The 18,705-nt window shown below is 47.8% G+C and overlaps 1 protein-coding gene across 1 annotated transcript in view; it reads right to left on the minus strand.

Annotated features, from left to right (window-relative positions):
- Positions 1–18,486, minus strand: part of LOC137366759 (properdin-like) — a 196,376-nt gene extending 177,890 nt beyond the window's left edge. The window contains exon 1 of the mRNA XM_068028408.1: positions 18,266–18,486. Coding sequence (XP_067884509.1) covers positions 18,266–18,458 — 193 coding nt within the window. The 5' untranslated portion in view covers positions 18,459–18,486. The remainder of the gene's footprint in view (positions 1–18,265) is intronic.
- Between the last annotated feature and the right edge of the window lie 219 nt (positions 18,487–18,705).

Below are 18,705 nucleotides of genomic sequence, written 5' to 3' on the forward strand. Positions count from 1 at the left end.
GGACAGTACATTAAACCAGACTCCCTGTGTCTGACACAGGACAGTACATTAAACCAGACTCCATGTGTCTGACACAGGACAGTACATTAAACCAGACTCTCTGTGTCTGACACAGGACAGTACATTAAACCAGACTCCCTGTGTCTGACACAGGACAGTAGGTTAAACCAGACTCCCTGTGTCTGACACAGGACAGTACATTAAACCAGACTCCCTGTGTCTGACACAGGACAGTAGATTAAACCAGACTCCCTGTGTCTGACACAGGACAGTACATTAAACCAGACTCCCTGTGTCTGACACAGGACAGTACATTAAACCAGACTCCCTGTGTCTGACACAGGACAGTACATTAAACCAGACTCCCTGTGTCTGACACAGGACAGTACATTAAACCAGACTCCCTGTGTCTGACACAGGACAGTACATCAAACCAGACTCCCTGTGTCTGACACAGGACAGTACATCAAACCAGACTCCCTGTGTCTGACACAGGACAGTACATCAAACCAGACTCCCTGTGTCTGACACAGGACAGTAGGTTAAACCAGACTCCATGTGTCTGACACAGGACAGTACATTAAACCAGACACCCTCTGTCTGACACAGGACAGTACATTAAACCAGACTCCCTGAGTCTGACACAGGACAGTACATTAAACCAGACTCCCTGTGTCTGACACAGGACAGTACATTAAACCAGACTCCATGTGTCTGACACAGGACAGTACATTAAACCAGACACCCTGTGTCTGACACAGGACAGTAAGTTAAACCAGACTCCCTGTGTCTGACACAGGACAGTAAGGTAAACCAGACTCCCTGTGTCTGACACAGGACAGTACGTGAAACCAGACTCCCTGTGTCTGACACAGGACAGTACGTGAAACCAGACTCCCTGTGTCTGACACAGGACAGTACATTAAAACAGACTCCCTGTGTCCGACACAGGACAGTACATTAAACCAGACTCCCTGTGTCTGACAGAGGACAGTAAGTTAAACCAGACTCCCTGTGTCTGACACAGGACAGTACGTTAAACCAGACTCCCTGTGTCTGACACAGGACAGTAAGTTAAACCAGACTCCCTGTGTCTGACACAGGACAGTACATTAAAACAGACTCCCTGTGTCTGACACAGGACAGTACATCATACCAGACTCCCCGTGTCTGACACAGGACAGTACATTAAACCAGACTCCCTGTGTCTGACACAGGACAGTACATCAAACCAGACTCCCTGTGTCTGACACAGGACAGTACATTAAACCAGAATCCCTGTGTCTGACACAGGACAGTACATTAAACCAGACTCCCTGTGTCTGACACAGGACAGTACATTAAACCAGACTCCCTGTGTCTGACACAGGACAGTACATTAAACCAGACTCCCTGTGTCTGACACAGGACAGTACATTAAACCAGACTCCCTGTGTCTGACACAGGACAGTACATCAAACCAGACTCCCTGTGTCTGACACAGGACAGTACATTAAACCAGACACCCTGTGTCTGACACAGGACAGTACATTAAACCAGACTCCCTGTGTCTGACACAGGACTGTACATTAAACCAGACTCCCTGTGTCTGACACAGGACAGTACATTAAACCAGACTCCCTGTGTCTGACACAGGACAGTTCATTAAACCAGACTCACTGTGTCTGACACAGGACAGTACATTAAACCAGACTCCCTGTGTCTGACACAGGACTGTACGTTAAATCAGACTCCCTGTGTCTGACACAGGACAGTACATTAAACCAGACTCCCTGTGTCTGACACAGGACAGTACATTAAACCAGACTCCCTGTGTCTGACACAGGACAGTACATTAAACCAGACTCCATGTGTCTGACACAGGACAGTACATTAAACCAGACACCCTGTGTCTGACACAGGACAGTAAGTTAAACCAGACTCCCTGTGTCTGACACAGGACAGTAAGTTAAACCAGACTCCCTGTGTCTGACACAGGACATTACGTGAAACCAGACTCCCTGTGTCTGACACAGGACAGTACGTGAAACCAGACTCCCTGTGTCTGACACAGGACAGTACATTAAAACAGACTCCCTGTGTCCGAAACAGGACAGTACATTAAACCAGACTCCCTGTGTCTGACAGAGGACAGTAAGTTAAACCAGACTCCCTGTGTCTGACACAGGACAGTACGTTAAACCAGACTCCCTGTGTCTGACACAGGACAGTAAGTTAAACCAGACTCCCTGTGTCTGACACAGGACAGTACATTAAAACAGACTCCCTGTGTCTGACACAGGACAGTACATTAAACCAGACTCCCTGTGTCTGACACAGGACAGTACATCAAACCAGACTCCCTGTGTCTGACACAGGACAGTACGTTAAACCAGACTCCATGTGCCTGACACAGGACAGTACATTAAACCAGACACCCTGTGTCTGACACAGGACAGTACATTAAACCAGACTCCATGTGTCTGACACAGGACAGTACATTAAACCAGACACCCTGTGTCTGACACAGGACAGTTCATTAAACCAGACTCCCTTTGTCTGACACAGGACAGTACATTAAACCAGACTCCCTGTGTCTGACACAGGACAGTACATTAAACCAGACTCCATGTGTCTGACACAGGACAGTACATTAAACCAGACTCTCTGTGTCTGACACAGGACAGTACATTAAACCAGACTCCCTGTGTCTGACACAGGACAGTACGTTAAACCAGACTCCCTGTGTCTGACACAGGACAGTGGATTAAACCAGACTCCCTGTGTCTGACACAGGACAGTACATTAAACAAGACTCCCTGTGTCTGACACAGGACAGTACATTAAACCAGACTCCCTGTGTCTGACACAGGACAGTACATTAAACCAGACTCCCTGTGTCTGACACAGGACAGTACATTAAACCAGACTCCCTGTGTCTGACACAGGACAGTACATTAAACCAGGCTCCCTGTGTCTGACACAGGACAGTACATCAAACCAGACTCCCTGTGTCTGACACAGGACAGTACATCAAACCAGACTCCCTGTGTCTGACACAGGACAGTACATCAAACCAGACTCCCTGTGTCTGACACAAGACAGTAGGTTAAACCAGACTCCATGTGTCTGACACAGGACAGTACATTAAACCAGACACACTGTGTCTGACACAGGACAGTACATTAAACCAGACTCCCTGTGTCTGACACAGGACAGTACATTAAACCAGACTCCCTGTGTCTGACACAGGACAGTACATTAAACCAGACTCCATGTGTCTGACACAGGACAGTACATTAAACCAGACACCCTGTGTCTGACACAGGACAGTAAGTTAAACCAGACTCCCTGTGTCTGACACAGGACAGTAAGTTAAACCAGACTCCCTGTGTCTGACACAGCACAGTACGTGAAACCAGACTCCCTGTGTCTGACACAGGACAGTACGTGAAACCAGACTCCCTGTGTCTGACGCAGGACAGTACATTAAAACAGACTCCCTGTGTCCGACACAGGACAGTACATTAAACCAGACTCCCTGTGTCTGACAGAGGACAGTAAGTTAAACCAGACTCCCTGTGTCTGACACAGGACAGTACATTAAACCAGACACCATATGTCTGACACAGGACAGTGCATCAAACCAGACTCCCTGTGTCTGAGACAGGACAGTACATTAAACCAGACTCCCTGTGTCTGACACAGGACAGTACATTAAACCAGACTCCCTGTCTCTGACACAGGACAGTACGTTAAACCAGACTCCCTGTCTCTGACACAGGACAGTACGTTAAACCAGACTCCCTGTGTCTGACACAGGACAGTACATTAAACCAGACTCCCTGTGTCTGACACAGGACAGTACATTAAACCAGACACCCTGTCTCTGACACAGGACAGTACGTTAAACCAGACTCCCTGTCTCTGACACAGGACAGTACGTTAAACCAGGGTCCCTGTGTCTGACACAGGACAGTAAGTTAAACCAGACTCCCTGTGTCTGACACAGGACAGTACGTTAAACCAGACTCCCTGTGTCTGACACAGGACAGTACATTAAACCAGACACCCTGTGTCTGACACAGGACAGTACATTAAACCAGACACCATGTGTCTGACACAGGACAGTACATTAAACCAGACTGCCTGTGTCTGACACAGGACAGTACATTTAACCAGACTCGCTATGTCTGACACAGGACAGTACATTAAACCAGACTCCCTGTCTCTGACACAGGACAGTACATTAAACCAGACTCCCTGTGTCTGACACAGGACAGTACATTAAACCAGACTCCCTGTCTCTGACACAGGACAGTACATTAAACCAGACTCCCTGTGTCTGACACAGGACAGTCCATTAAACCAGACTCCCTGTCTCTGACACAGGACAGTACGTTAAACCAGACTCCCTGTGTCTGACAAAGGACAGTAAGTTAAACCAGACTCCCTGTGTCTGACACAGGACAGTACATTAAAACAGACTCCCTGTGTCTGACACAGGACAGTACATCATACCAGACTCCCCGTGTCTGACACAGGACAGTACATTAAACCAGACTCCCTGTGTCTGACACAGGACAGTACATCAAACCAGACTCCCTGTGTCTGACACAGGACAGTACGTTAAACCAGACTCCATGTGCCTGACACAGGACAGTACATTAAACCAGACACCCTGTGTCTGACACAGGACAGTACATTAAACCAGACTCCATGTGTCTGACACAGGACAGTACATTAAACCAGACACCCTGTGTCTGACACAGGACAGTTCATTAAACCAGACTCCCTTTGTCTGACACAGGACAGTACATTAAACCAGACTCCCTGTGTCTGACACAGGACAGTACATTAAACCAGACTCCATGTGTCTGACACAGGACAGTACATTAAACCAGACTCTCTGTGTCTGACACAGGACAGTACATTAAACCAGACTCCCTGTGTCTGACATAGGACAGTAGATTAAACCAGACTCCCTGTGTCTGACACAGGACAGTACATTAAACCAGACTCCCTGTGTCTGACACAGGACAGTACATTAAACCAGACTCCCTGTGTCTGACACAGGACAGTACATTAAACCAGACTCCCTGTGTCTGACACAGGACAGTACATTAAACCAGACTCCCTGTGTCTGACACAGGACAGTACATTAAACCAGACTCCCTGTGTCTGACACAGGACAGTACATCAAACCAGACTCCCTGTGTCTGACACAGGACAGTACATCAAACCAGACTCCCTGTGTCTGACACAGGACAGTAGGTTAAACCAGACTCCATGTGTCTGACACAGGACAGTACATTAAACCAGACATCCTGTGTCTGACACAGGACAGTACATTAAACCAGACTCCCTGTGTCTTACACAGGACAGTACATTAAACCAGACTCCATGTGTCCGACACAGGACAGTACATTAAACCAGACATCCTGTGTCTGACACAGGACAGTACGTGAAACCAGACTCCCTGTGTCTGACACAGGACAGTACGTGAAACCAGACTCCCTGTGTCTGACACAGGACAGTACATTAAAACAGACTCCCTGTGTCCGACACAGGACAGTACATTAAACCAGACTCCCTGTGTCTGACAGAGGACAGTAAGTTAAACCAGACTCCCTGTGTCTGACACAGGACAGTACGTTAAACCAGACTCCCTGTGTCTGACACAGGACAGTAAGTTAAACCAGACTCCCTGTGTCTGACACAGGACAGTACATTAAAACAGACTCCCTGTGTCCGACACAGGACAGTACATTAAACCAGACTCCCTGTGTCTGACACAGGACAGTAAGTTAAACCAGACTCCCTGTGTCTGACACAGGACAGTACATTAAACCAGACTCCCTGTCTCTGACACAGGATTGTCAATTAAACCAGACTCCCTGTCTCTGTCACAGGACACTACATTAAACCAGACTCCCTGTGTCTGACACAGGACAGTAAGTTAAACCAGACTCCCTGTGTCTGACACAGGACAGTTCATTAAAACAGACTCCCTGTGTCCGACACAGGACAGTACATTAAACCAGACTCCCTGTGTCTGACACAGGACAGTACGTTAAACCAGACTCCCTGTGTCTGACACAGGACAGTACATTAAACCAGACTCCCTGTGTCTGACACAGGACAGTACATTAAACCAGACTGCCTGTGTCTGACACAAGACAGTACATTTAACCAGACTCGCTATGTCTGACACAGGACAGTACATTAAACCAGACTCCCTGTCTCTGACACAGGACAGTACATTAAACCAGACTCCCTGTGTCTGACACAGGACAGTACATTAAACCAGACTCCCTGTCTCTGACACAGGACAGTACATTAAACCAGACTCCCTGTGTCTGACACAGGACAGTCCATTAAACCAGACTCCCTGTGTCTGACACAGGACAGTACATTAAACCAGACTCCCTGTCTCTGACACAGGACAGTACATTAAACCAGACTCCCTGTGTCTGACACAGGACAGTACATTAAACCAGACTCCCTGTCTCTGACACAGGACAGTACATTAAACCAGACTCCCTGTCTCTGACACAGGACAGTACATTAAACCAGACTCCCTGTCTCTGACACAGGATTGTCAATTAAACCAGACTCCCTGTCTCTGACACAGGACACTACATTAAACCAGACTCCCTGTGTCTGACACAGGACAGTAAGTTAAACCAGACTCCCTGTGTCTGACACAGGACAGTACATTAAAACAGACTCCCTGTGTCCGACACAGGACAGTACATTAAACCAGACTCCCTGTGTCTGACACAGGACAGTACGTTAAACCAGACTCCCTGTGTCTGACACAGGACAGTACATTAAACCAGACTCCCTGTCTCTGACACAGGACAGTACATTAAACCAGACTCCCTGTGTCTGACACAGGACAGTCCATTAAACCAGACTCCCTGTGTCTGACACAGGACAGTACTTTAAACCAGACTCCCTGTGTCTGACACAGGACAGTAAGTTAAACCAGACTCCCTGTGTCTGACACAGGACAGTACATTAAAACAGACTCCCTGTGTCTGACACAGGACAGTACATCATACCAGACTCCCCGTGTCTGACACAGGACAGTACATTAAACCAGACTCCCTGTGTCTGACACAGGACAGTACATCAAACCAGACTCCCTGTGTCTGACACAGGACAGTACGTTAAACCAGACTCCATGTGCCTGACACAGGACAGTACATTAAACCAGACACCCTGTGTCTGACACAGGACAGTACATTAAACCAGACTCCATGTGTCTGACACAGGACAGTACATTAAACCAGACACCCTGTGTCTGACACAGGACAGTTCATTAAACCAGACTCCCTTTGTCTGACACTGGACAGTACATTAAACCAGACTCCCTGTGTCTGACACAGGACAGTACATTAAACCAGACTCCATGTGTCTGACACAGGACAGTACATTAAACCAGACTCCCTGTGTCTGACACAGGACAGTAGATTAAACCAGACTCCCTGTGTCTGACACAGGACAGTACATTAAACCAGACTCCCTGTGTCTGACACAGGACAGTACATTAAACCAGACTCCCTGTGTCTGACACAGGACAGTACATTAAACCAGACTCCCTGTGTCTGACACAGGACAGTACATTAAACCAGACTCCCTGTGTCTGACACAGGACAGTACATTAAACCAGACTCCCTGTGTCTGACACAGGACAGTACATCAAACCAGACTCCCTGTGTCTGACACAGGACAGTACATCAAACCAGACTCCCTGTGTCTGACACAGGACAGTACATCAAACCAGACTCCCTGTGTCTGACACAGGACAGTAGGTTAAACCAGACTCCATGTGTCTGACACAGGACAGTACATTAAACCAGACATCCTGTGTCTGACACAGGACAGTACATTAAACCAGACTCCCTGTGTCTGACACAGGACAGTACATTAAACCAGACTCCATGTGTCTGACACAGGACAGTACATTAAACCAGACACCCTGTGTCTGACACAGGACAGTAAGTTAAACCAGACTCCCTGTGTCTAACAGAGGACAGTAAGTTAAACCAGACTCCCTGTGTCTGACACAGGACAGTACGTTAAACCAGACTCCCTGTGTCTGACACAGGACAGTAAGTTAAACCAGACTCCCTGTGTCTGACACAGGACAGTACATTAAAACAGACTCCCTGTGTCCGACACAGGACAGTACATTAAACCAGACTGCCTGTGTCTGACACAGGACAGTACATTTAACCAGACTCGCTATGTCTGACACAGGACAGTACATTAAACCAGACTCCCTGTCTCTGACACAGGACAGTACATTAAACCAGACTCCCTGTGTCTGACACAGGACAGTACATTAAACCAGACTCCCTGTGTCTGACACAGGACAGTACATTAAACCAGACTCCATGTGTCTGACACAGGACAGTACATTAAACCAGACACCCTGTGTCTGACACAGGACAGTAAGTTAAACCAGACTCCCTGTGTCTAACAGAGGACAGTAAGTTAAACCAGACTCCCTGTGTCTGACACAGGACAGTACGTGAAACCAGACTCCCTGTGTCTGACACAGGACAGTACGTGAAACCAGACTCCCTGTGTCTGACACAGGACAGTACATTAAAACAGACTCCCTGTGTCCGACACAGGACAGTACATTAAACCAGACTCCCTGTGTCTGACAGAGGACAGTAAGTTAAACCAGGCTCCCTGTGTCTGACACAGGACAGTACGTTAAACCAGACTCCCTGTGTCTGACACAGGACAGTAAGTTAAACCAGACTCCCTGTGTCTGACACAGGACAGTACATTAAAACAGACTCCCTGTGTCCGACACAGGACAGTACATTAAACCAGACTCCCTGTGTCTGACACAGGACAGTAAGTTAAACCAGACTCCCTGTGTCTGACACAGGACAGTACATTAAACCAGACTCCCTGTCTCTGACACAGGATTGTCAATTAAACCAGACTCCCTGTCTCTGACACAGGACACTACATTAAACCAGACTCCCTGTGTCTGACACAGGACAGTAAGTTAAACCAGACTCCCTGTGTCTGACACAGGACAGTACATTAAAACAGACTCCCTGTGTCCGACACAGGACAGTACATTAAACCAGACTCCCTGTGTCTGACACAGGACAGTACGTTAAACCAGACTCCCTGTGTCTGACACAGGACAGTACATTAAACCAGACTCCCTGTGTCTGACACAGGACAGTACATTAAACCAGACTGCCTGTGTCTGACACAGGACAGTACATTTAACCAGACTCGCTATGTCTGACACAGGACAGTACATTAAACCAGACTCCCTGTCTCTGACACAGGACAGTACATTAAACCAGACTCCCTGTGTCTGACACAGGACAGTACATTAAACCAGACTCCCTGTCTCTGACACAGGACAGTACATTAAACCAGACTCCCTGTGTCTGACACAGGACAGTCCATTAAACCAGACTCCCTGTGTCTGACACAGGACAGTACATTTAACCAGACTCCCTGTGTCTGACACAGGACAGTAAGTTAAACCAGACTCCCTGTGTCTGACACAGGACAGTACATTAAACCAGACTCCCTGTGTCTGACACAGGACAGTCCATTAAACCAGACTCCCTGTGTCTGACACAGGACAGTGCATTAAACCAGACTCCCTGTGTCTGACACAGGACAGTACTTTAAACCAGACTCCCTGTGTCTGACACAGGACAGTAAGTTAAACCAGACTCCCTGTGTCTGACACAGGACAGTACATTAAACCAGACTCCCTGTGTCTGACACAGGACAGTAAGTTAAACCAGACTCCCTGTGTCTGACACAGGACAGTAAGTTAAACCAGACTCCCTGTGTCTGACACAGGACAGTAAGTTAAACCAGACTCCCTGTGTCTGACACAGGACAGTCCATTAAACCAGACTCCCTGTGTCTGACACAGGACAATCCATTAAACCAGACTCCCTGTCTCTGACACAGGACAGTACATTAAACCAGACTCCCTGTGTCTGACACAGGACAGTCCATTAAACCAGACACCCTGTGTCTGACACAGGACAGTCCATTAAACCAGACTCCCTGTGTCTGACACAGGACAGTACATTAAACCAGACTCCCTGTGTCTGACACAGGACAGTACATTAAACCAGACACCCTGTGTCTGACACAGGGCAGTCCATTAAACCAGACTCCCTGTGTCTGACACAGGAAAGTACATTAAAACAGACTCCCTGTGTCCGACACGGGACAGTACATCAAACCAGACTCCCTGTGTCTGACACAGGACAGTACTTTAAACCAGACTCCCTGTGTCTGACACAGGACAGTACATTAAACCAGACTCCCTGTGTCTGACACAGGACAGTACATCAAACCAGACTCCCTGTGTCTGACACAGGACAGTAAGTTAAACCAGACTCCCTGTGTCTGACACAGGACAGTAAGTTAAACCAGACTCCCTGTGTCTGACACAGGACAGTAAGTTAAACCAGACTCCCTGTGTCTGACACAGGACAGTAGGTTAAACCAGACTCCCTGTGTCTGACACAGGACAGTAAGTTAAACCAGACTCCCTGTGTCTGACACAGGACAGTACATTAAACCAGACATCCTGTGTCTGACACAGGAAAGTACATTAAAACAGACTCCCTGTGTCCGACACGGGACAGTACATCAAACCAGACTCCCTGTGTCTGACACAGGACAGTACTTTAAACCAGACTCCCTGTGTCTGACACAGGACAGTACATTAAACCAGACTCCCTGTGTCTGACACAGGACAGTACATCAAACCAGACTCCCTGTGTCTGACACAGGACAGTAAGTTAAACCAGACTCCCTGTGTCTGACACAGGACAGTAAGTTAAACCAGACTCCCTGTGTCTGACACAGGACAGTAAGTTAAACCAGACTCCCTGTGTCTGACACAGGACAGTAGGTTAAACCAGACTCCCTGTGTCTGACACAGGACAGTAAGTTAAACCAGACTCCCTGTGTCTGACACAGGACAGTACATTAAACCAGACATCCTGTGTCTGACACAGGACAGTACATTAAACCAGACACCATGTGTCTGACACAGGACAGTGCATCAAACCAGACTCCCTGTGTCTGAGACAGGACAGTACATTAAACCAGACTCCCTGTGTCTGACACAGGACAGTACATTAAACCAGACTCCCTGTCTCTGACACAGGACAGTACATCAAACCAGACTCACTGTGTCTGACACAGGACAGTACATTAAACCAGACTCCCTGTGTCTGACACAGGACAGTACATTAAACCAGACTCCCTGTGTCAGACACAGGACAGTACATTAATCCAGAATCCCTGTGTCTGACACAGGACAGTACGTTAAACCAGACTCCCTGTGTCTGACACAGGACAGTAAGTTAAACCAGACTCCCTGTGTCTGACACAGGTCAGTACATTAAACCAGACACCCTGTGTCTGACACAGGACAGTAAGTTAAACCAGACTCCCTGTCTCTGACACAGGACAGTAAGTTAAACGGACTCCCTGTGTCTGACACAGGACAGTAAGTTAAACCAGACTCCCTGTGTCAGACACAGGTCAGTACATTAAACCAGACACCCTGTGTCTGACACAGGACAGTAAGTTAAACCAGACTCCCTGTCTCTGACACAGGACAGTAAGTTAAACGGACTCCCTGTGTCTGACACAGGACAGTAAGTTAAACCAGACTCCCTGTGTCAGACACAGGACAGTACATTAAACCAGACACCCTGTGTCTGACACAGGACAGTAAGTTAAACCAGACTCCCTGTCTCTGACACAGGACAGTAAGTTAAACGGACTCCCTGTGTCTGACACAGGACAGTAAGTTAAACCAGACTCCCTGTGTCAGACACAGGACAGTACATTAAACCAGAATCCCTGTGTCTGACACAGGACAGTACATTAAACCAGACTCCCTGTGTCTGACACAGGACAGTACGTTAAACCAGACTCCCTGTGTCTGACACAGGACAGTACATTAAACCAGACTCCATGTGTCTGACACAGGTCAGTACATTAAACCAGACACCCTGTGTCTGACACAGGACAGTAAGTTAAACCAGACTCCCTGTCTCTGACACAGGACAGTAAGTTAAACGGACTCCCTGTGTCTGACACAGGACAGTAAGTTAAACCAGACTCCCTGTGTCAGACACAGGACAGTACATTAAACCAGACACCCTGTGTCTGACACAGGACAGTACTGTGACCTACTGACCTCAAAATGATTGACTGTGCACTGACACAGAGTCTCAAACTCACCGACTGTACACTGACAGAAAGTCTCAAATAAGAACAAGAAATGCTTGAAATACTCAGCGGTCTGACAGCATCTGTGGAGAGAGAAGCAGAGTTCATGTTTCAGGACAGTGACCCTTCATCAGACCTACTGACTGTACAAGGAAAGGGAGTCACAAACTGACAAACTGCACACTGACAGAGTCTCAAACAGACCGACGGTACACTGAGAGAGAGTCTCAAACTGAACGATTGCGCACTGAAAGAGAGTCTCAAACTGACCGACTGTACACTGAAAGAGAGTCACAAACTGACAGACTTTACACAGAGAGTCTCAAACAGACCGACGGTACACTGACAGAGAATCTCAAACTGACAGAATGTACATCGACAGAGAGTCTCAAACTGACCAATTGTACACTGACAGAGGGTGGCAAACTGACCACTGTACATCGAAAGAGAGTCTCAAACTGACTGACTGTACACTGACAGAGACTCTCAAAATGACAGAATGTACATCGACAGAGAGTCTCAAACTGACCCACTCTACCCTGACAGAGAGTCTCAAACTGACCGACTGTACACTGACGGAGAGTGGCAAACTGACCGACTGTACACAGAGAGTCTCAAACTGACTTACTGTACATCGAGAGAGTCTCAAACTGACTGACTGCACATTGACAGAGTCTCAAACTGACAGAATGTACATCGACAGAGAGTCTCAAACTGACCCACTCTACCCTGACAGAGAGTCTCAAACTGACCGACTGTACACTGACGGAGAGTGGCAAACTGACCGACTGTACACAGAGAGCCTCAAACTGACGAATTGTACATCGACAGAGAGTCTCAAACTGACCCACTCTACCCTGACAGAGAGTCTCAAACTGACCGACTGTACACTGACGGAGAGTGGCAAACTGACCGACTGTACACAGAGAGCCTCAAACTGACAGATTGTACATCGTCAGAGAGTCTCAACCTGACCGACTGTACATCGACAGAGAGTCTCAAACTAACAGACTGTACACTGACAGAGAGTCTCAAATAAAAACAAGAAATGCTGGAAATACTCAGCAGGTCTGACATCATTTGTGGAGAGAGAAGCAGAGTTCATGTTTCAGGACAGTGACCCTTCATCAGACCTACTGACCTCAAACTGACAGACTGTACACTGACAGAGATCTCAAACTGACAGATTCTACACAGAGAGTCTCAAACTGACCAATTGTACATCGACAGAGAGTCTCAAACTAACAGACTGGACACTGACAGAGAGTCTCAAACGGACAGATTCTACACAGAGAGTCTCAAACTGACCAATTGTACATCGAAAGAGAGTCTCAAACTGACTGACTGTACACTGACAAAGAGTCTCAAAATGACAGACTGTACATCGACAGAGAGTCTCAAACTGACAGACTGTACATCGAAAGCGAGTCTCAAACTGACTGACTGTACACTGACAAAGAGTCTCAGAATGACAGACTGTACATCGACAGAGAGTCTCAAACTGACAGACTGTACATCGAAAGCGAGTCTCAAACTGACGGACTGTACATCGACAGAGAGTCTCAATCTGACAGACTGTACACTGAGAGTCTCAAACTGTCCGACTGCACACTGACAGAGTCTCAAACTGACTGACTGTACACAGAGAGCCTCAAACTGACGGATTGTACATCGTCAGACAGTCTCAAACTGACTGACTGTACATCGACAGAGGGTCTCAAACTGACAGACTGTACATCGACAGAGAGTCTCAAACTGACAGACTGTCCACAGAGAGTCTGAAACTAACCCAATGTACACTGACAGAGAGTCTCAAACTGACTTACTGTACATCGACAGAGAGTCTCAAACTGACTGACTGCACATTGACAGAGTCTCAAACTGACAGAATGTACATCGACAGAGAGTCTCAAACTGACCGACTGTACATCGAAAGCGAGTCTCAAACTGACGGACTGTACATCGACAGAGAGTCTCAATCTGACAGACTGTACACTGAGAGTCTCAAACTGTCCGACTGTACACTGACAGAGTCTCAAACTGACTGACTGTACACAGAGAGCCTCAAACTGACGGATTGTACATCGTCAGACAGTCTCAAACTGACTGACTGTACATCGACAGAGAGTCTCAAACTGACTGACTGCACATTGACAGAGTCTCAAACTGACAGAATGTACATCGACAGAGAGTCTCAAACTGACCCACTCTACCCTGACAGAGAGTCTCAAACTGACCGACTGTACACTGACGGAGAGTGGCAAACTGACCGACTGTACACAGAGAGCCTCAAACTGACGAATTGTACATCGACAGAGAGTCTCAAACTGACTGACTGTACATCGACAGAGAGTCTCAAACTGACAGACTGTAGATCGACAGAGAGTCTCAAACTGACCGACTGTACACTGACAGAGAGTCTCAAATAAAAACAAGAAATGCTGGAAATACTCAGCAGGTCTGACATCATTTGTGGAGAGAGAAGCAGAGTTCATGTTTCAGGACAGTGACACTTCATCAGACCTACTGACCTCAAACTGACTGACTGCACAATGACGGAGAGTCTCATACTGACTGCCCGTGCACTGACAGAGAGTCTCAAACTGACCGACTGTACACTGACGGAGAATCTCAAACTAACAGATTGTACATCGACAGAGAGTCTCAAACTGACCCACTCTACACAGACAGAGAGTCTCAAACTGACCAACTGTACATTGACAGAGAGTCTCAAACTGACCCACTATACACTGACAGAGAGTCTCATACTGACTGACCGTACACTGACAGAGAGTCTCAAACTGACTGACTGCACACTGACAGAGAGTCTCATACTGACTGACCGTACACTGACAGAGAGTCTCAAACTGACCGACTGTACACTGACAGAGAGTGGCAAACTGACTGACTGTACACTGACAGAGAGTGGCAAACTGACAGACTGCACACTGACAGAGAGTCTCAAACTGACCGACTGTACACTGACAGAGAGTGGCAAACTGACAGACTGTACACTGACAGAGAGTGGCAAACTGACTGGCCGTACACTGACAGAGAGTCTCAAACTGACAGACTGTACACTGACAGAGAGTGGCAAACTGACAGACTGCACACTGACAGAGAGTCTCAAACTGACAGACTGTACACTGACAGAGAGTGGCAAACTGACAGACTGTACACTGACAGAGAGTGGCAAACTGACTGACTGTACACTGACAGAGACTATCAAAATGACAGAATGTCCATCGACAGAGAGTCTCAAACTGACCCACTCTACCCTGACAGAGAGTCTCAAACTGACCGACTGTCCACTGACGGAGAGTGGCAAACTGACCGACTGTACACAGAGAGCCTCAAAATGACAGAATGTCCATCGACAGAGAGTCTCAAACTGACAGACTGTAGATCGACAGAGAGTCTCAAACTGACTGACTGTACACTGACAGAGACTATCAAAATGACAGAATGTCCGTCGACAGAGAGTCTCAAACTGACCCACTCTACCCTGACAGAGAGTGGCAAACTGACCGACTGTCCACTGACGGAGAGTCTCAAACTGACTTACTGTGCATCGACAGAGAGTCTCAAACTGACTGACTGCACATTGACAGAGTCGCAAACTGACAGAATGTACATCGACAGAGAGTCTCAAACTGACCCACTCTACCCTGACAGAGAGTCTCAAACTGACCGACTGTACACTGACGGAGAGTGGCAAACTGACCGACTGTACACAGAGAGCCTCAAACTGACGGATTGTACACTGACAGAGACTATCAAAATGACAGAATGTCCGTCGACAGAGAGTCTCAAACTGACCCACTCTACCCTGACAGAGAGTGGCAAACTGACCGACTGTACACTGACGGAGAGTCTCAAACTGACTTACTGTGCATCGACAGAGAGTCTCAAACTGACTGACTGCACATTGACAGAGTCTCAAACTGACAGAATGTACATCGACAGAGAGTCTCAAACTGACCCACTCTACCCTGACAGAGAGTCTCAAACTGACCGACTGTACACTGACGGAGAGTGGCAAACTGACCGACTGTACACAGAGAGCCTCAAACTGACAGATTGTACATCGACAGAGAGTCTCAAACTGACAGAATGTCCACAGAGAGTCTCAAACTAACCCAATTTACACTGACAGAGAGTCTCAAACTGACTGACTGTACACTGGCAGAGAGTCTCAAACTGACCGACTGTACACAGACAGAGTCTCAAACTGTCCCTCACTGCAAGAAGCTGAGCTCATGCATGGTTTCATTCCTCCACCCAAGGGGCACGATGGGAGAGGGGAGGCCTGGGGCTGGTCTGAGTACCTGGGTCTGTGGGTCTCCTGCGTGGGACCTGGGCACAATGGGTTGTGGGATTGAGTCATGGACTGTTGATGGAGACACCAGCTGCTGAATGCCTGAATCCACTCTGCATCAAAAACTGTTAAAATTTCAATTTGCAATGCTGATAAACGGAAAACAAAGCTTCGCATCAACTAAATGTCACATAAACTGGAAACACACAAAGTCGCAGTGATCACTGTCTCAGGGCGGGTACGGAGGGTGTATCAGTGATGCCTGTCTCAGGGTGGGTACGGAGTGTGTCGCAGTGATGCCCGTCTCAGGGCGGGTACGGAGGGTGTCTCAGTGATGACTGTCTCAGGGCGGGTCCAGACAGTGTGTCAGTGATATGTGTCTCAGGCAAGGTACAGACGGTGTCTCGGTGATCGGTGTCTGGGGACAGGTACAGACGGTGTCTCGGTGATCAATGTCTGGGGGACCGGCCTCTAATTATTTGGCCTATCCCTCATACCCTTCGCAGACCTCCAATCATCTGGTACCTCTCCTGTGTCTCGTGAGGATTTGAAGGTGATCCTCAGTGCATCCATTATTTCCTCCCTGGCTTCCTCCACACATAAGTTCCCTTGTTCATCTCTGATAGGCCTTACCCTTTCCTTAGTTATCCTCTTGCTCTTAATGCACTGATAACACATCTTTGGGTTTTCCTTGATTTTACCTGCAATAAATTTTCATGCCCTCTCTTGGCTTTTCTAATTTCCTTTTTCACTTCACCCCCGCACTTTTTACACTCCTCTAGTCTTTCAAAAGTATTAAGATTTTTGTGATCATCATAAGCTTTCTTTTTCTGCTTTATCTTACCCTGTCAGCTTCTAGATAACCAGGGGGCTCTAGATTTGGCCGTCCCACCCTTTATCTTTGTGGGGGACATGTCTACACTGTGCCTGTAGTATCTCGCTTTTGAATGCCTCCCACTGGTTTGCCATTGATTTTCCTTCAAGGAGCCGTATCCAGTCCACTTTCACCAGGTCACCTCTCAGTTTCGTAAAATTTGCCTTCCCCCAATTTAGAACTTTTGGCTCCTGTTTTATCTTTGTCCTTTTCCATGATTATGCTAAAACTAACTGTATTATGATCACTATCTCCAAAATGGTCACCCACTGCTACCTCCTCCACTTGCCCAGCTTCATTAAATCCAGAATTGCGGCCCCCCTCTCGTTGGGCTCGTTACGTGCTGGCTCAAAACGTTCTCTTGAATGCAGTTCAAGAATGTTGTGCCCCCTGCGCCCTTCACACTGTTTGTATCCCAGTTGGCATTGGGGGAGTTGAAATCCCCAAACATTATTGCCCTATTGTTTTTGCATTCAGAAATTTGCCGACATATTTGTTCTTCTCTCCCCCTCTCACTATTTGGGGGTCGAAAGTACACTCCTAGTCGTGTGGCTGCCCCCTTTTTTGTTTCTGAGCTCCACCCATATGGCCTCATTTGATGATTCATTTAGGACACCATCCCTCCTCACAGCTGTTAATGATTCCTCACCTAATAACGTGACACCCCTTCCTTTGGTATCCCCCTCTCCGTCCTGCCTGCAAACTCCCTACCCAGGGACGTCGAGCTGCCAATCTTGCCCCCACTTGAAGCCATGTTTCCGCAACATCGTGCTGCCACGTGTCTGTCTTTGTCTTGATCTCCGCTCGGCTTGGTCAGCTCCTACCTGTCGGCGTGACGACGAGGCCGAGGGCGCTGAGGACCAGCCATGCCCCTCTGTCCATGCTGGAGCCTGCTCGGTGTCGCCTGGCCGCAGTCACAGCTGAGGGGGCACGAAGAGATGTGATCCAGAAGTGAGGCTGCAGGGGAAGTGACAGTGATATCAGTGACCAGAGGGAGACAGGCAAGTGAACACTCATTGCCTAATGTTTAATCTGCGATTATCTTATCTGAGTACCGGGAAAGTGATCAGCAGACCTTACCAAATAGGGTAAATATACCACCCCACCCCAACCCCTCCCCCCCCCAGGTAACTGACCTCCGGGGCAGCCAACAACATCCAAGGACATGCAGCTCCACAGTTGAGCAGCTCTCCTCACTACGCTATTGTGTGCACGATAGCAGCGAGGTACAAAGCAGCCCAGGCGGCCAAGAGGCCCTGAGCAG

This window comes from Heterodontus francisci, unplaced genomic scaffold (genome assembly GCF_036365525.1).
Source record: "Heterodontus francisci isolate sHetFra1 unplaced genomic scaffold, sHetFra1.hap1 HAP1_SCAFFOLD_800, whole genome shotgun sequence".
Classification (NCBI taxonomy): Eukaryota; Metazoa; Chordata; class Chondrichthyes; order Heterodontiformes; family Heterodontidae; genus Heterodontus; species Heterodontus francisci.